We start from the raw sequence: 22,844 nt of genomic DNA on the forward strand, positions 1-22,844 counted from the left end.
TAATAAAATGGCCAGTGAGTGGAAGTACAAGGTAGGTGTTTCTAATAAAGTGGCCAGTGAGTAGAAATACAAGGTGGACGTTTCTAATGAAGTGGCCAGTGAGTGGAAGTACAAGGTAGGTGTTTCTAATGAAGTGCCCAATGAGTGGAAGCACAAGGTAGGTGTTTGTAATGAAGTGGACGCGTTCTAGTGGTCCGGTTTGTTTTGGAGTGAGATTTGAATATGTGTTCAGGTGAATCACTGTAGTGGAACTTGATGGCTCAGCTTGAAACAGATGAATCACTGGCTCTTTGCAGGGTGAATCACTGCTGAACTATGGGCTAAATGTTTCAGGGGGGAGTTTTCGGCTCACTGAGTCCTAGTGACATTGTATTCTCTGTGTGTGTGTGTGTGTGTTTATTGAGTGTCTAGCTTGGCATAATACTATCGATCTAATCTCCCACATACATATGCATGACAGATGTATGTGTTTAGCTGTAATGGTATGCGTGTGTGTGTGTGTGTGTTTGTGCACTGCTTTACACTCTCTTGTCTGGTCTAAATGTCCTCTTTGGATGCTGAATATTAGGTTAGCGTGACCACTTTACCACTCTTAGGAAGGCCGAATGCTGTTTTTGAAGCCAAATGAGGTTTTTACTTAAAAGCTAGAATGTGTAAGTTTTGTGGATTTGGCGACTTCTCTGGTGCAAATATGTGAATACACATAAACGTGTAGAAGAATCTTGCAACATCAATATGGCTTTGGGCCCCTTCCCCAAGTGGACGAATCTGATGATTAAGAACGCATTGAAAGAGAATTCAAAGAGAACTCAGTCAAAACTTGGTGAATGACGTGTTTTCTGAGGATGTGAGTGAATTACCGTACTGTTGTCCTCATTTCTTCATCAGTATAATGTTGGTTTTGCTCTCAACATCCAACATGTCTTGCCTATGTTGACATTATTAATATTGAAATCTATTCTATACTGTATTCTTCTCATTATTATCCCCACCACCATATTTTACTATTAGCAGTTGCATATGTATAAGGGGCCCAAACATTGCTGGAACCTTTTTTTAACTGATTCATTTTTTTTTTCTCCACCGCAACAATTTTTTATAATAAGGGTAGGGTGTATTTTCTGTTATGGACACCATATCCAGTCATATTGATTGCTGTGAATATCCTTCTTTTAAAATAGATAATGTTGTTCAAAATTAGCGATTACCATGCTTTCACCACTGTTTCACTGCCGTGGCTTCTGAATCCAGCTCTTTGGCGAGATTTCCCCTTTAGCGAGGTTCATCAAGGTTTACCGTGTTGTGTCAATTCTGCTCTCTAGCCTAGACTGCAGGGCCCCTAAGGCAGAGTCTTCAGACCCATGCCCTACATGCTGGTCAAGTCGCTAGCGATTTACAATTCTAATTGCCTTGTAAAGATCTATCGCTGAAGTAATTCGAAGACAGGCTTGGGTGCAAGCTGACTGATTAGATGATCCAAACGCTGTTCCCTAACAGTCCTAGATGAAAAGAACTAGAGAAAGTAGTGTGCATTACTGTTTGAGTCATGATTTATTTACTGATGCTAAAGTAAGCTTGGCTTCCAAAGTATGGACTGTAATTATAACATGAAGGCAGTTGTTCAAATAAGTCAAATCTCATTGAGCACTTGTATGTAAATAACAAATAACTAAATAAAATTAACTTTATTAAGACGTATTTTGTCCGGTCATAAACTACCTCTGCTCTCAAAAATCTGCTAGGAAAATTGATGGCGTTAATAGGTTTGGTGATCAGCATTTAACAAAGAATCACCAAGAATATTTGAATGCCATTGATCTATTGGTACCACACCACTTAAATACACAAGGAATCTCTTATGCAGTGATCTTCGGGGCATCCTCAGGTGCTCCACCGCTCTGGTGGAGCCTCTTTATAGAAGTGCCCAGCTAAGCAATAAGGTATATGTTACGTTAGGTGATGAATGCAGTTTGATAACTACCAAACTAAACAACATTTAATGTACCTGAATTAAGAAAGGAACCAGTACAGTGTCCACTTTAGAAACACTACCTTGTGTTTGCAAACAACGGCCATGAGCTCCACATTATAGCTTCACCATATTTATGCATTTAGTGGATACCCTTATGCAGAAATAGGCAAGTGTACCACTAGGAGCCTTGTCCAAAGACGTATACTGGTATAGTGTGGTGTTGTTACCGAAGCAGGGAATTGAACCCTAGTCTGCTGTGTGGATAGTGTTATGAGTCTTTCCCAAGGATTCATATTTGTATAGTGTTGTGTGGTGTTCTTGCCTGAGCAGAAACCATAGTCTTCTGCATGGAAAGTGCTAGGAGTCTTGCCCAAGTTTTCTTTTGGGTCTAGTGTGGTGTTCTTGCCTGAGCAGGGAATCAAACCCTAGTCTGGCACATGGATACTGTTAGGAGTCTTGCCCAAGGATTCTTATCAGTATAGTGTGGTGTTCTTGCCTGAGCAGGGAATCAAACCCTGTTCTGCCACATGGATACTGTTAGGAGTCTTGAACCATGGATTCTTATCAGTATAGTGTGGTGTTCTTGCCTGAGCAGGGAATCAAACCCTAGTCTGCCACATGGATACTTCTTATTGGTATAGTGTAGGGTTCTTGCCTAAGCAGGGAGTCAAACCCTGGTCTGCCACATGGATACTTCTTATTGGTATAGTGTAGGGTTCTTGCCTAAGCAGGGAGTCAAACCCTGGTCTGCCACATGGATACTTCTTATTGGTATAGTGTAGGGTTCTTGCCTAAGCAGGGAGTCAAACCCTGGTCTGCCACATGGATACTTCTTATTGGTATAGTGTAGTGTTCTTGCCTAAGCAGGGAGTCAAACCCTGGTCTGCCTCATGGATAGTCTTGCCCATGGTCTCTTTTTGGTGTAGTGTAGTGACTTTCTTGCACAATGAAGGTCTTCTGCATTTCTTGCAACACTGGTGACTGGATATTGTTTTGATGGTGGTACATTATCAGCACAGCAGTGAGACTTGTATGGTAGTGTTGGAAATGAGTGTATTGGGCATCAGTGTCACTGCTAGGTACAGAGCGGTCGATCACCCAAAATTAGTCATCCAACAGCAGATCTACGGTCAAAAACGGACCATTGATGAATGGCTAAAGAATGAAACAGATGAGCTCTATTCTCTAACCCTTACAACAGCAAGGGGTTTTGAATAAAGTGGCTTCTAATAAAACTGTGATTTTTTTTATGGTTAATTATCTGCAGTTAAAATTAATCCTTACGTCTATATTAAGGTTCATTCATGTTCACGAAGTTTAATAGAGTACCTGGAGTATCAGCATATATTATGCTTCCCTATATACTTCAGAAACGAAGACTGTACATGAGCAAAGTGGTCCAACAAAGTAAGGTAAGGTAAGGAAAGGGTTTCTATTAAAGTGGCCAAAGAGTGTATAACCATGGGGATAAGAGGGGAGTTGTCACTAATACTAAGCAAGAATAAAAGCACACAAGGCCGAGCCACAATACTTGTGGCGGTTATGTGAAGCCTGCGGTGTGTCAAAGCAGCAGTTCAGAAACAATGAGTTGCTCTATTTGTCTGCAGCCTCCTCATAAAGCAAGAGGAAGAGGAGGGGTTGAGGGGCTTCTGTTTTTCTCCATGTGGCCAAATATCACTGGCAATAAAAGAACGACTGATAGGCTGCGGGGTGTAAAATGGAGAAAAAGAATAGAGAGAGAGAGACGGCCTCGTCCATCACTCTAAATATGAAGCAGTCTATCACGTTCACGATCGCAGCCACCCCCCCTCTCGCTTCCGAACATGACCTTTGCAGCATGCACTCATTCTCTCTCCCTGTCTCCCTTTCTCTCGCGCTCCCTACGATATTCGATCCCGGCGAGACACCTTTGTGTTTAAAGATCACACTTAGCATGCAGGTGCAGCACTCTGGGTTTCAGGTAGGCCGCTATTACACACATGGGACGAGCTCATTGAAACAAATGCCACCGTTTTTCCTCCTCTTATCCTGCCCCGATGTGACGCTTTTCTCCACCTAATGTTTCTGACCTTCGGCTGTCAGACGCTGCCCTCAGTCCCGCTGCTTTTACAGGACTGTGTTTATGAAGTATCCCGAAGAGTCAGGGATGTGAGGATATTGGGCAATATTCTATTGCTATGCATTTGTCATACAACCACCCCCTGTATTTGCTTTTATGTATCTAGCTAATGTTCTTGTCCAGAGCATCTTACAGTGGTAGGTAAATGAAACAGTACGGGTGCTTCTGAAGGATGTTTTTTATGCTTTAGGCACGGTGAGTTTATTGGTATAGCAGTGGTGTTCGTGCTTAGATGAGGAATCAAGCCTTCATGCGGTGACAGCGTTATCCACTATGCTATTCAACATGCTTTACAGTCAAAGATGCCAACTTTATTACCAAGTCCAAGTCTTAATTAGATGTAACGTGGTTTATGAACTATGCCACGTTGGAGTAAAACTGTAGACTGCTGATGCACAATTTCTGTTAGTCATAGCTCTTCAATAAGGGTCAGTTTCTCACCACAGAGACATCGTTATCGGGGTAGTTTTGGATGGTGGACCATCACCACTTCGTATATTTGCCTTTACACACTGTTCTAAGCCTTCTAAGCAATTGATGCTATGCCCTGTCTAAAGCAGGCTATAATTAGATTTGGGATAAATGTAACCTTATGCTTGCCAAATATAGCAAGACGCTCTTTTTGACACAACTCATAACTGAAATGGCTGATGTGGGCTTTTGAAAGCGAAGTGAAACAGTTTCAGGATTGGAGAGAAGTCTCAGGGTAATGAGTTCGGGATGGCCGAGCATAATCTCTCTGGCTTTTCCACTTTCTGTCTGACTGTTTTGGTATAATTGTTTGGGCTTATACTGGTAGTCTACGCTACTCTGGTTACTGTAGCACAGCCTTGCTGACCAGTATTATTCTCCATACAGATAAGAGGCCCTGATTCCCGTGCTGCTCCAAGATATGAAGACATCGATCGGCAATATACAAACAGGTATGAGTGTGTGTCTGTCTGCCTGTGACATTTTTGTACCATTAACGTATGTTTAAGCCAGTCTTTTGAAGAATATGTAGAAATGACAACTAGCAGATTATTTTAGGGAACAACTCTGGCCACCAAACCCAAATTTAGCCTCGACTCTTGGAAGTTATTGCTATTTTTGCTACGCTATTTAGATGGTATTACTCAAAACGTCCACACTTCTGCCCTTTTCTGTTTATTTCAGTGTTTATTAGAATGAATTGTGAAATTTTAGAATCCACACTTTCAGAATTTCTCTTTTGATGGATAATCTTACAGGTAAAGCTTTTCATAGAGAGGACTCTATATATATATATATATATAAGCATATATACGTATAAAATGAGCCACATTTTATGTTGTATTCCCAGACCATGACGACTGTATCTATGCAAGTGTTCTCATAACGGTCAACACAGAGTTGGAATCTGAGGGAGAAACCCTCACTCCACACCATCCCCCACACCCACAACCCCAGCACTAATCCTCTTTCAACCCTCTAATTAAATCTGGAGTGTTTGCCGTCCGAAAGCCTTGCCCATCCACGGCCATTCACCTGATCCTCTCCCAGGAGAGCTGGATCCGGACAGGAAGCGGAGAACGCTCTCTCCTGGCTCCACGCCCGCTGCTTAAGTGCCTCAATCAACCCTCACCAGGAACACGCATGCATACATGCACATAGTGAAGCTCAGCTGTGCCCCAGTGAGAACAGATAGCAGTCTGTAAAGGGTCAAAGCAGAAACATAATAGAGGCTCTCACTAAGTACTTCAAGCACTAGACTCCAGATTCTTATCAAAGTCCACACTCTGGGTCCTGTTAAGCTACAAACAATGCTGAAGTGAATGAAACAGAAGCTTAGTAGATTAAAAAGGACATAATTTGAATGATAACGTCAATTTGATGATAAAACGTGGCTATTGTATTTACAGGCGCTAATTTGGTTAAGTCATGCTAATAAATGACTCTCAGTTGAGTATATAATTAATACCTGCATCTCTAGCCAAATAAAATGTGTTAGTGATTTTTGAAGTCAAAAGCAGTAAACACAACCTCTGCTAAAAAAAATATTAAAATGAAATTGTCCTAAAGCAAAGTTACCTTAGAGTTGACTGACTTGTGATAATATTTGTAAGATACTATTCCAGCTGAAAAGCCTTGGGAATGAATGAAGTCATTAGGCTTTAGCTGACTCGTTAGGACTGTTTAGGCAGGTCAGGAAGTTTGGAAATATTGGGAATTGTCAGCTGATACGAAATTCAGAATATAATAAATTCAACTCTTCAAACCTTGCCCCCAACATCTCAACAACTCTAAGCAGCTGGCTGACAATCTGTATATAAAACTAATAAGAAATGGCAGTTAAGGAGAAATGTGGAAGCCAAGGCTAAGAAAAGTCTCAGGTTTTCTCACTGCACACATGTTGGACAGAAAGGCAAAGCAAAACCCCCATATGACAGCAAAGAGCCTTCAGGAAGGTTTAGCTGATGCAGGAGTGGTGGTGTATCATTGTACTGTGCAGCATTGCTTACATAAACCTGGTCTGCTTCGAAAAATCTTCAGAAGGATTAGACAATAATCTAACCTTAGACAATGATCTAAAACATATCTGAAAATCCACCACAAGCTACTTTAAGAAATTCAAACTGAAGCTTTTGGAATGGCTCTCATGGTTCCCTTGAACATCATTGAAAATCTGGGTGGATGTTAAACATGCTGTGTATGCAAGATGACCTAGTGTTCTCAATGAAGAGGGGGTGGAAAGTCCTAAAACGAGAATATAATGACTCCTAGCTGGTGAGAAAAAAGTGGTTTCAGGCTTCCGTACCTCCTGCTTCTGTGGCAGCTATTAGTGTCTACATATGTGTGTGTATATGAGTATGTGAGAGAGAAAGAATGAGACGTTCGCCAAAGACAGTCGTCATCATTGCATTTGATTTTCCCCAAAAAATGGTTCCCCAAAAAGCCACAATTCTGAATTGGGTTTCAGTGTTAAAGCCCCAGGGAAGTTAAAGCTGTGATTGCTTTTAAATGGGTTAGTGTTGGTCTTGTGGGCCAAATTATATGTACAAATGTAAAAATACCCTTTGAATAATTGGAGAACATCTATGTTTACTTCTGACATCAATTGAGCTGTCATCTTAAGCAAGCTTAATCCTTGCCAATCACAAGGCTGATGTCACTTGTTCCTTCCACTTTAATCAAAGCTGTTCCCACGGTCTCACTTTCTTTGAGGCAACCTAACATGCAAAAACCAAGAGTCACCTACTGTGGCGTAACTTCTGCCTGATTCTCCAAATCACCATGAGTAGGTTTGTACATGTGGAGCTGAGCTCTCAATTCTCTGTGCTTGGTCCACTATGTAAATTTCTGCTCTAGTAGTGTAGCTGACTGGGAGTTTTGGACAGAAGGATGTCAATCAAGCTTGCTCATTAAAATATAGACCATCCCAAGCTGTTCCCAAATTCAGCTGGTTTCAGTTTACAGTTTATTTCAATTGTCTTTCTTTAGTTACACTTTTTGAGATATTTAATACTTAAACTTTGCTGGCTGTGTAACACTCAGATATGTCCCAGGCACTTGAATCTAACACCTTTCTTCTTTCTATAATGTCATGTATACTATGATGTGTTGTCCCAGCCAAATAGGTGCATCTCTGTCATATCATTGCATTTTTCAGTTTTTGGCATAATTTGAAAATAGCTCTGGTCCTTTACATTGTGAGTAAATTTCATGAACAATGGACCAATAGAAACAGCCCAAAAAGTCTGGTTCCATTGACTTACATTTAAAGCAAAGTAGGTTTTTTCCTTCTCCTGTAAAGTTACCATTTTGGAGATACGGTGTTTTGCTCCAACAGCAGCAATATGTCATTTGTTGGGCTACATAATCCAACTGTAGCCCCACAAAATTCTGGCACATCCCAAATGTAGTCCAACAAAAGTCCATGTGTGTCCATCCAGGGATATGGTGTACACATATGTATCAATGCAAAATCTGTTCAAGTAGGATGTTGTGTGCTTAAAAGAGCATCCACTTCTCATTGCATCTTGCTGTCTTGTCTTGCTGTAGTCCCCAAAATTGAGGTGTCACACCTTCACATCCCCACCCAGCCTTATACCCCATGAAAGTATTTTCAAGAGAAAGGGCCATTTAACCAAAATGAACTACATTTTTCAGAACTGAACTCCGTGGCTTAGTCCCCTCGGGCGCTCTCATTCGAGCCCATTTCCTTTCAAATCGTCGCGGCACTTTGCTGTGCGCCTCGGCTGCATTAGCATACATTTTCCCTGTGCACCCGTACAGTGGGGGGGTGTGTGTGTGAGGAAGGCTGAGAGTGATTTAATACAAGCATTAATGGTTGTTCAGCCTCCACTCAAGACTCCTTCAGGCTGTAGCCATTCACTTTAAATGCAACCTCTCACTGCTCTGGCTTGAGGGCCCTCTGCATGAGAGCTGCTCTGATGGGGAAAGTGTGAGAACTTAGTCAACAGGTAGATAAAGGAGCATGGGGTTAGAGCTTTAATCAGACCTGGAACTTGTGTCCAAACCTAAAAGTAGAAAGTTTAACTCTTAAACATAAACCCAACAAAATGTCTGGACCCGACTGTAACCAGTAAAGTTCAGTCTAAATTAGAGTTTTACTCTGGATAGATTTTATGTACTGAATTGTTCTCAGGTTGGCCTTATGGACTTCTGTGTTACCTCACTGTGAAGTTTGAAGTACTAAAAGTAGGAGAAAAACTAAAGCAGGTTTCATGGCTGTCCTGAATCTCTTGGAGGTGAGAGACTGACTGAGAATGCAAAATTTGAACCTCACCCCTGAACTAGAATGTAGCCTGTTAAAATTCTGGGAGAACCCAAATGTAGCCCACAAAAATTCTGGCAGAATCCAAATGCAGCCTATCACAATTGTGGCAGAACCCAAATGTAGCCTACAAAAATTCTGACAGAACCCAACTATAGCTCGTCACAATTCTGGCAGAACCCACTGTAGTCCACAGAATTCTGGCAGAACCCAACTGTAGCATACACAACGTCTGGCAGAACCCAACTGTAGCCAATCACAATTCTGGCAGAACCCACTGTAGCCCACAGAATTCTGGCAGAACCCAACTGTAGCCCACATAACGTCTGGCAGAACCCAACTGTAGCCCATCACAATTCTGGCAGAGCCCAGCTGCACCCCACAAAAATTCTGACAGAATCCAACTGTAGCCCTCGAAAATTCTGGCAGAACCCAAATGTAGCCCATCACAATTCTGGCAGAACCCAATTGTAGCCCAGAAATGTCTGTCAGATCCCAAAAAACATTGGAGAAATTATATTTGAACCCAACCATTCAGGCAAATATGTCAGTCTGTAAATGGAGTGATTCCAAAGTCAAACCTAAACATAAATGGCCCTGGAGAGCATTAAAGGTTTTCGATGTTTTACTTGTGCGTAACATGATGGTAGCACACACCAAAACCATTTCCATTACAGCCTGAATGCTTATAATTTTCAGATACTGTTGTGGAATCCAGCATAATTATGATGTGTGAAAGGAAATCATGCAATTATGCTAAAACATTCTTGAGTTGGTGCTATTGAGAGTTTCTCTTTTGCACTGATTTGAGACCAGTTTTGGTCTTAGCCTCATAATAGATTCGATGTTTGTATCACTCTTCCATCACTCAGAGCAACGAAGCCTGTTGTCGAAGGTCTAAATTAGAGAACTCTTCAGCTTTGAAGAGCAAACATTTAGCCATTTCCCTGTAAACCAAGTTTCTCAGTTGTCCTACAGACTAAACAGAGTTAAATTAGAACGAACAGTTCCTATTCCAGCCAGACCCAACAAGAGTCCTCTGCTAATCAGCCTTAGCCTTAAGCTTACATATGATTGGATTAACTGGCTAAGTCAGCCTTTGCATGGCAGATCAGTAATGCTAGTCTGCTTACTGAGCGCTGTAGCGCAGTAAGTAGGATAGAGTTCGGATATGTGTTAAAGCCTCCAGGCAAAAACTGGTTGGATCAACACTCAACACATTTGAGGCATCGACTACTGACAAAAGGGTGGTCACTGGAGTACATTTAACTCTAATACAACCAGGTCCACAAATTCTAGCACGATTCTAGCCACCGTCTTGGGCAACAACTAAAAATGAGGGATGTCTTGGACAATCCTGTGGAGCCAGGATCACGTATGGGCTAAAGCCTGATCCACCTCCAGCCCTTTGCTTCTTTTTCTACACTCTGTTTACTTTCTTATACCACTTTCATGGAAGCTTTCATCCTCACTTTTTCAGAGGCTTAGAGTTTGTCTTTACTGGAATTCTGTGAAGCTGCTTTGTGACATCGGTTGTAAAAAGTGCTATAAAACTACATTTGATATGATTTGATTTGATTTGGGTCTGAATATTTACAGTGTGGAAACATTTGTAAGTGGAAAATGGAAACTGGAAATATCTGCATCAGTGTCACTTCATGTAATATGTCAAAATGTGGGCATGTAAAATGTAAAATGTAAAAAAAACAGTATTTTTGGCACTTATTATAAGCAGCAAGCCATCGGAAACGTGTAAAATAAGTCACACAAACCGAAACTTTTGTGCAAATGTTCTGCTCTACTGGCTGTTTTATGCCGTTTCTAGTTTAAAAGACCTTTAGCAGAAACAGCTCATTCAAATCTGAGGGACAGCTACTTTGCATGTGCTTGAGCAATAATTTGAAGTAGGTATTTCAGTATTGAAAAAAAAAAAAACAGAGAAAAGAATGAGTTTATTCAGAGTCTGAGAGAAGTGACTGGTAGGCCAAATCGGTCAGGACCAGATCGGATCAACCAATACCTCCTTTACAGTATAGCACTCTGATCTGATCGGGGGCAAGAAGACCGGACTCTAATAAAAATGTATTAAAGTCTGGTCAGGACTGAATATCCAAATCCAGAGGGGCATTTTCTTCATTTTACTACAGATGAGCCTGGTTTCCCTTCAGCGAATATGAGTGTCCTTAAAGTTTCGGTGCCTTTTGCATTGAGAGTAAATTATATCCACTGTGCCTTTTGACCTTCAAGTGAGGGCCAAAGGTCTCCAGTTCATTGTCCAGGGTGAAGTCCACCATACCTCATGCTAACACACTTGAGAGTAAAGTGTTATTCAGAGTGTTATTCTTAGGTTTTCCACTTGTATCCTTTCATACAGGTGCTGTATTTTGGGAGCAGTACTTTAGTTCTGCAGTGTTTCAATTGCTTGTATGAATAAGAACATATTTCTATATTTAATATGATTCAGATCAAGTTGTCTCTACTTCTTCTAGGTTTTAAAGCACCTCAATAGACCTGTACTTATCTCTAGTTCTTCTACTCACCTAAAAAAGATGGTTCTTCAAGGGTTCTTTAGTAAAAGCGATGGATATATTTATTTACAGAACCATCTCATGCTTAAGTGGTTCTTCAGGTTGATGGAAAATGTGTTGTATATGTAAACAGGGTTCTGCTATTGTTACGGTGTTAAGCTGGTAACAGTAAAAGAACCCTTTTTCATGCAATACAGAACCATTTTCAAACATTCTATATAAAGAACCATCATATTCTCCATAAATCTGAAGAACCACTTCACCTGTTTCGAACTCATGGTTCTGGGCACGGTTTCATATATGCTAAAAGTTTTTACTTTTATTAGATCTTCACTGAGAGCTTCATAGAGAAATATCAGAAACACTGAGAAATATCATACACATGTTCTCCAAAACCAGAAGCAGCATAACACAGCCGGTAAAACAGAACATTTGCGCGATAGTTGTGTTTTTTTGAGACTTGCAAGTGAAAAATTTGGCTTATTTTGTACACACTTCACCAAAAAAGACTATTTTTTACATTCTACATGCTCATATTTTGATGAATTACATGAAGCTCTGACACTGACAGTAAAGATCTTTCAAGTTTTCATTTTCCACTTTAAAGTAGTTCCACAGTGTGAATAATTAGACCTCTGAAAAACTAATGACAAACTGCTATCAGTCAAAGAACAATATAGAGTATAGAACCATATACAACACAAACTTCGTCAATCTAAAAGAAACATCTAAGCATGAAACGGAAGCTCATGGTTCTGTGCTGTGTTTCATATACGATCCTTCATATCAGATCTTCTCTGTAAACTCCCTTTAGTACTACATTCACTGAACAATTTCATTCCCACCTTCATCTCTGCAATCCCAGTTGAACCTCCAAGCATGTTAGCATAATATAGAAGTGGCAGAATTGACTTTCCGATGATGATCAAGCTGTTTCCCAAACAGTATGAAAGTTCATGCTGCAGTTGTAACGGTAATGGAAATAGTTTCACTGCATGTCGCCATTACATTATGTCCAAAACCGAAAGGTCCAACTTCCAGAGAAATGTCCATTTTTAAACCTTTTAACAGGACACGAGCTCAGCAAGGCAAATTGGATTTCAAAAGACGTCACGGCAGCAGAAAGTTCAGCTTAATCTCAGATTTGACAGTTGTCAGGATGGCAAGGGCTTCGTGCGGTTTGCATCACTCGTTCACTTCAAAAACCGCTGTCTTTTCTTTTCTCTCTCTTTTTCGTCTTTCATTACATGTCAGTGTCTTTTTACTGTGTTCCGTTTGCGGCCGCCGTTTCGCTTCCGAGCCGTCGTTTCGGGCATTAACGTCGTTTGCCTTGAAAACAGAGAGGCAGTAATGAAATCAGCGTTTGGAAATGAAACCCCACCGCTTTGCTTTCTGCATGCGTCACGCTTCCTCAGAGGCAGCTGTTTTTGTGGTCGCTATGAATGATGGACAAACAAACAGCAGTAAAAAAGACTCTGTTGAACAGAATTTTGATGAGACCGTGAGTAAGGAGGGTTTGGGGAGAGCAGTTAAATGTCAAGTACATTACAAGCCAAAAGTTTGGGAGCAGGTAGTAATTTCAGAAATGTTTTACAGTTAAGTCAACGAGCTGGACAGCCAGCAGAGTTTGTTTATGGAGATCTGGTTTGACCACAGGTGTGTTTTTTCCAGAATGTTCCATTGGTTTTTGGTGATGTTCTCTTTCTGAGGAGCCTCAGCGCCTGTAGCAATGCGTCAGTGTGCGCTGTGGAAGCTTGATAAGATCGTCTATACCAAGCATTTTTAGGGGCTAGCAATATGTGGCCATTTTCCATTGATTTCCTAGTTAAATGAAGGGACCATTGCGTAGCGTGTGGTCAGTTTCTATTAAACCATAAGGCACATTGTGTCCAGTCAGAATGTGACTGACTAATAATCCTCCTGTTGAGGAGGAAACAGGCCACAGCTCCAGTTGTCGTTTTTTAAGTTTTTGACATAATTTGAAAATGTCTGTTGCCCTTTACATTATATGTACATTTCATGATGAGCCGGCCAAGACAAATGGCCCAAAATTACTTCGAAAAAAGTCTGGTTCCATTGACTTACATTAAAAATAAAGAGGATTTTTGGCTTCTCCTGTAAAGTTACCATTTTAGAGATAGAAGGTTGTGTTCCAATCACAGCAATATGCATTTCTTTTACTTTTTTGGCATAATTTGAAAACCCTAGATAACATTTCGTTTGTGTTAGAATTTCATGATGAATGAACCAACAGAAATGGTCCAAAATTGCTATGAAAAATATTTTCTTACGTTTCTCCTGCACATTTATTTTTAAAAGGGATTGGAGTGCTTTCACTGATTTTGTCTCATTGAGGTTATTGTACAGTTTCATGGCACCGTGCATATTAAACCGTAATCAAACCTTTAGAACGTACTGCATGTGGAGCCAAACAGTAAATAAACTGGAGAGAAGTCAGATAACTTCCACCACTAGGTCATATACTAATTTATTAGATTTGCAACTGCTACATTAATAAATGTTTTGCATGATGAAGCCCCCCATATTCTTAAGTGACATCCAGAAACCCAACACCACCCTCCCACTCCTTTCAGGGGGGGACAATGTTGTACTAACCGCCCATCTAGAGAGAAACATTGCAAATTAGTGTATCGCTATAACTTTTACGATATCTGGCATCAGACGGTTCACTGTCGTTTCCTGGCACATTGATTGTGGCTAAGAGGGTGCAGAAAATGGAGCTAGTCTAACCTTCATATGACGCTAGCTTGGTCCAGAAACAGTAATAAAAATATACTTCTCTGACTAACATGTTGGCTCATCCTCCACTGAGGTGAAAAGTCAATGTCATTGTCGTCCAACGTACCACATGTTGGCTCTATTAGCTCATCTGAAGAGTCGGCTTCTGTTCCTCATCCAACACGAAAACCAGCTGGAGCCGTTTTTGAGTAATAAAACATGTTCCTCTGCTGCGTTTTGTGCAACACCAGTGCTGCCACCTAAGAAGGTGAACCTGCAGCCAAAGGCCTTGTTTTTCCTTTCCTGCTGATTCACATATATCAGTTCATGAACTCTTACAGATACTATAAAAACGAGTTAAATGCACATCCTAATCCTAGATCCTGTTTATATTATAAGTTAGTGCTGCTTCCAAGCACTTATAGAGCATTTCGAAGCAAGTATGGATGTTGTTTTGAATCAGGGAGAAAGCAGACTGAGTAAGTGGTGAGGAGAGTTTACGGGAAGCCACTGTGATCACACACTTAGTCATTGTGTTATTCCCATTTCAACGAGAGCTCCTGCCTAATCCCCCCATCCTCCCTAACTACCAGCTGTTTGGCATTGTGCATGTGGGCGATACTGAAGGAAGCTTAAGGAGTCAGGGTCAAATAAGGAACCGAGCGGAGAATTTCCTTCCCAACTTCTTGGGCAGGTGCGAGGACGTAAGATGGAAAATATTTCAGCCTCCAACACACGCACACACACACACACACACACACACACACACACACACACACACACACACACACACACACACACGGCTAGACACAAGGGCTGGTGTGTTGATGGGAGACTGATTGCATGACACTGCATTACTGCAGTTGTACTTGTCCATGTGGGTTGAATCACAGTTCTAGTCAAGCTTTATTCTCAGACTTTCTGCACGTGGTGTGGGCCTTCAGAGAAGATCTAGTGATCTAGATCTAGAAAAAACACAAAAAACATGAAAACACAAAATCTACACCACCCACATGCATACACACACAAACATACACACACAAACATACACAAACACATAAGCCCAAGCACACACGCTCTCCCACAATGCTCTCATACACGCACATCCACAACAAACACACACAGACACAAATATACAAACACACGCACACAGACAAACACCTAATCACAAACACACACATTCACATGTGCACACGCGCAAACACTCAGACACACACACAGGCACAGATGCTCATACAGACACACAATACACAAAAAGTGAAAAAAGACATGCATTTTCATTAAAACACACACACAACCCCATACAGAGAGACACACAACACACACACACACACACACATACACACACACTTTATAACCCAGAGCTGGGAGATTACAGCAGGTCAAGAGTTCATGGCTTTACTATGAGGATACCAGACCTGCTGTGGAGTGTGTGTGAGCATCTGTCCCCCAGAGACACACTGTGGTGTGTGTGTGTGTGTGTGTGTGTGTGTGTGTGTGTGTGTGTGTGTGTAAGCCTGCCATAATCCTCAGCTGCTACCACTCGGCCTATAGACTTTCCCTCACTCCAGACTTTATACCATAACCACAAGAACCACGGCTGACTCCTTCACTGCTGCCTGCTGGGACTTGTAGTCCAATATTATCCCTGCCGACTCATTTTAATATGAAGCCAGAAGAAAGAAGAACTACAGATACCAGAGCGGGCTCTAAGATGGGCGGCGTATGCTGAGAAGTGCAGAAGGCTTAGGCTGGAATGTGCCACGTAGTGTCAGTTTCAGAGGTGCCAATCTCGGGCCTCCTCTCCTGTGTTTTTCTCCTGTTTATTTTTTCCCCTGAGGTCCACTTCTGACATTTGAATGAGCTCATGTATTAAAAACAATCACCATTTAAGAGACGTGTATATATGTAAATGACCTTTCAGTTGGCCAGTCTGGGTTGTAGCTGGTTTGAAAAGCAGTCCAGACTGCGAATTATTAAAGTTTGTCCCCCTACATCTTCCAATGTTGGGTAAACAGACTGTGCAAAAGTCAGAGACCACAATTTATTGGACTTCCAGTCAAGATAGTAGTTCAGTACAAGTAGAGAAACACTGTGTCCACTCACTGTCCACTCTATTAGACACTCCTACCTTGTCGGTCCACCTTGTAGATGTAAAGTCAGAGACGACGGCTCATCTGCTGCTGCACGGTTTGTGTTGGTCATCCTCTAGTCCTTCATCAGTGGTCACAGGACGCTGTTGGCTGGATGTTTTTGGTTCTCACTCCAGCAGTGACACCGAGGTGTTTAAAAGCACTGCTGTGTCTGATCCACTCAAACCAGCACAACACATGCTAACACACCACCACCACACCAGTGTTACTGCAGTGCTGAGAGGGATCCACCACCCAAATAGTACCTGCTCTGTGGTGGAACTGCGAGGGTCCTGACCACTGAAGAACAGGGTGAAATTGGGAACAGGTGGACTACAGTGTGTATTTGTCGAACTACAAAGTGGTCCTATATGGTCAGTGGAGCTGGTAAAATGGACAGCGAGCGTAGAAACTAGAAGGTGGACTTCAGGAAGTGGCCGGTCAATGTGTGTTTTCTCTTTTATTGTTCTTGACCCTGAAGAATACTTTAATGGCCAGTTTGACCTCAAATGAACTAAATGAAGGGTGGTCTTGGACTTTTTACCAGAACTGTATTTCTCAAAATTGTAATCAGTTGAGTTGTATTGGAAAACATGGGCAACTGCGAAGATATTCAAGAAAACGACCAGAATATTAATATCCATTAGTTGAGGGGTCCTAAAGGCCATGGCGGTCCCGTCTTTTTGTCTTTTTTCACAGCCACAAAATCATACGGGATGCATATGCGAGCATAGCATCTATTGTCATCTCTCTCTCTCTCTCTCTCTCTCTCTCTCTCTCTCTCTGGCTCAGGGTCACACTCAAGGCTGTAATATTTCTGCTGCAGTGCTTGGGTGGTCAGTGCTGCCAGACACGCTGGCTGTGCTGCTGATGGATAGAACACACTCGCACACACCACACACAGTCGAGCTATTGAAAGAGCACAAACAGCACCGATCTTAACCAGTAAACACCTTTGGCATATACCCTGCAGTGCTGTATACAGTACATATAATAACTAGCAATAGCAGCAGAAGATTTAGTTAGTATGTGCTCTGATAGTGAAGGTGAAGCCTTATTTTCTCATATCGCCACTAAATCTGCATTATTCAATAGTGAAAATGCAAACAAGGCCATTCAGAGTGGCTTGAAGTGAAGAACTACCATTCTAGAGAATCTAACAAGTCAGAACTGTTTACTGTGGTGGTGATAGGAACCAGACATCTGAAGAATTTATTGCCTTTTAAAGCTCCCTCACAGAAAGTAATCACTTGAAATGGTCATGGTTTTGCTGCCTGATGTCTGAGACACTGTTTTATGAGTTTTGAAAGGTAGTTTAAAAGCCTTTCATGGCATACAGAGTGTTGTTAAGGCAAACTGTTATATATGAAAAGCTTTAGAATAAGACTACCCTCATTTTAATGCTTATTATTTAGGTCATAAGCACCTAAAATTATTAATAAGCAGTTATACTAAACTGGCAGTGGTGACCTGTCGGGTGCCTTACAGTTCCTCAGCATAATACCTGTTCATCAGATATAAAAGGTCACTATTTGTATACTAATAATGTGTCGTAGCTGCTTATTAAAAAGGTTTTGTAATGAATGCGCTGCTGGAAATAATTCCGAGTTGGTGAATTTTCTTTTCTTTGTCCTCCAGACGAAACCCCACAGATGACTATCCCTCACAGGCTTGGGCTGGCCAGAAGGAAGCAGGACGTTACCCAAATCCCAGCCTGGCCAGGGATCCCTACGGCAACCAGCCAGCTTCGCCTCGGCTTCCCATGCCTCGGCCTGAAGGCCAGGGCGGGTATTACCCATCACCTCCCCCCGTGCAGAGGGGGCCGCTCAGGCAGGACGTCCCCCCGTCTCCCACTCCGGGCAAGCGGGCAGCCCCCAGCTACGAAACTGTGGCTAAGGGAGGCTACCGTACTGCCAACCAAGACCAGTATGGTGCTTATGGAGATGGACAGTACCCGGACCCTCGACAGAAAAAACCTGTGATAGGAGCTGTGTAGAATAAGGCTACTGGTGTTAATGGCTAATGTTTGTTTTTCATGTTTAGGAGATTTTGAAGGAACATGTCTGTTTGCTTAGGTGGTCCCGAACCCTGGTCTTGGCGCATGCTTGCTCTGCACATTTACTGTTTTTCTGCTCTAGCACAACCGCATCAACTCAGGAGGGGCTTGTTAGTGAGCAGCCTGGATTTCCCCAAAAGCATCATAGCACAACAATTATTCTTAAGTGGTAGATCACACTGAACAGGCTCTACCAGTTAAGATGATTTTGGGAAACTAGGTCCTGATTGGTTGGATCAGGTGTGCTAGCAGGGAAGTCAAGAAAATGTGCAGGACAAGGTGCACTTCAGGACGAGTGTTGGAAACGGCATAATGCTAAAGTAACTCTAATGACATTAGTGGCTTATCTGCCTCTTGAGTTTTTTGAAGCCATTGACAGATTTTGAAGGAACATTCTGAAGGAACATACACTGTAAGGCCATAGGTTTGCAGACACCTTCTCATCCAATGTTGTTCATCTTTTGCTGCAGTAACAGCATCTACTCTTCAGGGAAGGCTTTACAATAGATGTTGGAGCATCGCTGTGAGGAATTGATTGAGCATTAGTGAGGTCATCCCAAGGTATTGGATGGAGCTAAAGCACTCCAGAGAACACAGTTCCACCACTCCACAGTCCTATGCTGGGGGCCTTTATGCTAGATCTTTTTTTGGGAACTTTTTGTCCAAGTCTGATATGACTTGACTTGACTTTATATCACAACCCAACAAGAGCTCAATGGTTTTGTCTGCACTCCATCATCAAGTTTGAATCTGCTTTAGGACCAACGGAATTCTGTCCAAAGCTGATCTGGACTGGTCCATCATCTCCCAAATTGTTTAAAAAAATGGACTGGATATCACCAGTTAAACTCCCCAATAGTGGTAATTAAAGTCATTATTAGATCCCAGACAAATGAAATAAAAACAGTGTAGAATATTATATAGCAAATGACTTAGCTCAGAAATGTAGTTACATTCCATTTTAACATTCATTTGTCAAGCAATGGAAAATTTTGGGGAAAAAAATGGAAGAACTGTACACTTCCACTTACCTCCTCGACCTTGGTGCTAAATTCATGAGTAGGTGACTAAAATCTCAGAACTGTTTTAAAGTAATGACCGGCATTGGCACTGGGCTTGGTGGCCTCATGCCCATCTCCTCCTGAGTGTGCCATTTTATCTGCATTGCATTTCTATGGAGATTATACAAGCTGTTCGTCTGCAAGTGAACGCCCAATGGGGGCACCTTAAAGTAGCTGAATTCACGAATTAGAATGGATGTCTGGATGAGAAGGTCATATCATATCAAACCTATATGTAGAGCCCAGGTCACTAACCCTGCTCCTGAAGTACCCCTGTAGATCTTGGTGCTTTTTATGCTACTAAACAAAAGTTTCTCAAGGCCAGACTTGATGTCTTACAATCATGAGAAAAATTGTGCTAAGTAGGGTGGGAATGTAGACTTGTTAGGGTGGGAAGTAACTTGGTGAATCTATCCATTGGCTCGTAAAGGAGGAGCTCAGACTTGATGGTCGCACTCGTCAACATTGTCCGGCAGACAACAAGCCTGTCCCTTGGACGTAATGTAAGTTAGCATGGCCCAGATGAAAACCGAGTTGCATGAGAAAAGGTTTCGTGAGCTAACGACTGTGTTTTGCTGCTCGTGTGTGCTTCGGATGCTTTGGGATTGTTCCTGGAAGTTGGTCGGAAGGGTTATAGAGGGGACATATCTTCTTTAGTGACCTTTGTAATCCAACACACAAAGTTTATCAAGTTGTTCCCCGACTTACATCTGGCGTCAACAAGAAACAACAAGGCTAGCGAAGTTTCTGGCTGATCTGCCTCTTTCTCGATTTTGAAGGATAATTTTTGTCGCAGGAAATATTTGCTTGTTTAACGGATGTGAAAGAAATGCCAAAATCCTATATGGAACAAAAAGGTTGGAATTCTTTGTAAATGATGTTTGTATTTTTTTTCCATGTTAAACATCAAACCCTCATTATCTGCTGGCCCAGCAGGGCAGGTCCTCTTATGTTGTACATTCCACAGTCAGTAACTTAAATCACCGTATGCTGATCTGTTTGTATTCTGTATGTGTGTACGGTCGCATGTATCTAGCTCATCACCGCCGTCTGAGACGGGTTCTACTGTAGATTACGTTTCATCTGTGGTTTTCGACGGTCATTATCTGTGTTGTTTTCCTCATGGCTTCAGGCTGTGGTTTGCCAGTGCGTGTTATCTGATAACAGATAGTCTCCGTCTTCTCACAGCAACGTCTTGAAAGACGACTCGCTCTCTGCAGCATCTCCTGAATGAATAGGTGCCTTATTGTTGTTCCGAGGACAGATTATGTTGTGATTAGTTGGTAATGAGGAAATGAGCGTGCGGTGGTGATTAACAGCTAGTCGTGTTGCGTTTCGGGTCTTGCTAATAGGAGTCTGCTAATGTTGTCACTTTGCGGAGTTTTAATGAAGAGAGCTCCACTGTGAGAACGGTGCACCTGAAACCTCTGAAGCAATGAGGAACTTTGTTTTTCTTTTTTTATGTTAATCTATTTGTGCACACACTGGGGTGTTAGGTCAGTCAACCATAGCCAAACTTGTTCAGGTATATGATGATGTCAGTAATGTTGGTTATTAATGTGGGGATTCTTGGAGGGGAATTTTGTACATTTTTGTGAAATTTTAACCCATAAATGCCGCCATTCTTTATTCTTTAAATGATAAAATATAAAGACTGAGTTTCTGAAACCCGCCACTTAGCTTGATTATGCTTCTCTACCATGCTACAATCCACAAATCAAGCTTTTTATAAGGTGTAAAACTTATGCAAAGTAATTTAGAGCCAAATCAAAGGTACTATAGCGGCTTTCCTTATTTATTTCCATGATTTATTTTTTGAAGGCAAGAGAACAAATTATACGAAATGTGTATTTTATCTATGAGAATAAAAGACTAGCTTACGTGCTACTTTAGTAAGTTTATATTCTGTCTTTGGAAAAACCAGTTTGTCAATCTTGTACGTATCTAAGATGAGCCAGTCGATTGATCTCTTTATGACATTTTTATTTTGTAGCATGTTTTTCAATAAAAGTGAAGATGAAATTAAAAAATGAGCTTCCGATGAATGAAATACTGGTTCCTATTATCAGCGACCTCTACTAAGCAGATCAGGTTATATTTCAGTGTAGAGATGCAGACCAAATGGGACCCCTAACAGTGCGAGTGCTGGTAGACCACCAAAACTGTCTCCCATCAGATAAGCAGCACTTAGAGCTTTCATCTTTGAGAGAGAAAATCAAGCTCCACTCCTGCCTCTGATCTAAAAACATCCACAGCCAGCCTTCCACTGGGAGAAGACGACTCAGGACTAGGATTCTGAAGGGTTGATGGAGGATAGAAATCAAACAAAGAAGCTGCTGGTGTTCTCAGAACAATGGATTGACCACTTCAGAGTCCAGAAATCAACACGGAATGTGTTTGGGATTATTTGGATTGTAAAAAGTCTGGAACAGTGTCTCTGATTGCTTTGGACACCTGAAAGCGGGTCTCTTGAAAAGAAGGAAAGCTGTTAAAAAGGGTAAAAAGTCACATTTAATACTGAAAAATTTCATATTTAGTTGTTGATGTTTCTGTTCAATAACTTGTACTTAATGGTTGTTTTGGCTGGATATGAAATAATGTAGTGTGGAATGTAAATTGAATGAGTAGCGATATCAGAAGTTCTCAATGTATTAAATCAGTTGTAACATAAAACAAGTAAATAACGTAACACTGGTCTAGTCGGCTGTAATTCTAACTGTCATTCATTTCCTAATTATGCAATTGCACTGAAATAGAAAACCCAAACCACAAAAGTGATTCAGGACTTTGTTCTCGTTTAATAACAATGTTCCACATTTTCTTAATTGGCTCTCTTGCAATAACTTATACCTCTACCAAACACTTATCTGCCAAAACTGATAATTGACGTTGCCGATGATTGCTGAATCATATTATAATTAAGATTTGAAGATTCAACTAATTAAGGACTAATTGGAGTATTTGGGAAATTGGACTGATTAGAAAATTAGGCTCAAAAGGTTCATGTTCCTGTTGGGTTGGAAAATTAGGTGCTTAATTAAAGAGGATGGGGTTGGAAGCAGGGTTGAGGGGAAGCCGTCTAGAGTTATTACTGTTCTTTTCCTCTCCGTTTGTTGTCATTACGTAATTATTATTAGGTGATTACATAATAATGACAATTACATACTATATATTTGAGTTGCAGTCTGCATCCGCACATGTGACACCTTTCTGTGTGTTTTAATGTTAAGAAGTAAATATAAAGGATTGTCTTTACAGCAAAAAAAAATCATCAAATTCAAACTGGGCTAAAATATCTCATCGTCTACTTAGGAACGTAAACATACCGCGAGTTAAAACTTTAGAATCTGCACTTTTGGCAGAATTCCTTTGCTTATTTCAGTCAATCCTGATGGAGAAACTACTCAATCTAATGTAAGAAGAGGCGTTTCAAGACATCTACACAAGGTACCTAGCAGGGATACACCTTTAAGGAAAGATC

At 41.3% G+C, this 22,844-nt stretch overlaps 1 protein-coding gene across 3 annotated transcripts in view; it reads left to right on the forward strand.

Moving 5' to 3' along the window:
* Positions 1–21,393, forward strand: part of pard3ba (par-3 family cell polarity regulator beta a) — a 274,053-nt gene extending 252,660 nt beyond the window's left edge. For all 3 annotated transcript variants that reach the window (XM_017714021.2, XM_037543525.1, XM_037543526.1), the window contains 2 exons: positions 4,950–5,014; positions 17,885–21,393. In XM_017714021.2, the coding sequence (XP_017569510.1) occupies positions 4,950–5,014; positions 17,885–18,242 (423 nt within the window). In that variant the 3' untranslated portion in view covers positions 18,243–21,393. The remainder of the gene's footprint in view (positions 1–4,949; positions 5,015–17,884) is intronic.
* The last annotated feature ends 1,451 nt before the right edge of the window (positions 21,394–22,844 follow it).

This window comes from Pygocentrus nattereri, chromosome 12 (genome assembly GCF_015220715.1).
Source record: "Pygocentrus nattereri isolate fPygNat1 chromosome 12, fPygNat1.pri, whole genome shotgun sequence".
NCBI classification, from domain to species: domain Eukaryota; kingdom Metazoa; phylum Chordata; class Actinopteri; order Characiformes; family Serrasalmidae; genus Pygocentrus; species Pygocentrus nattereri.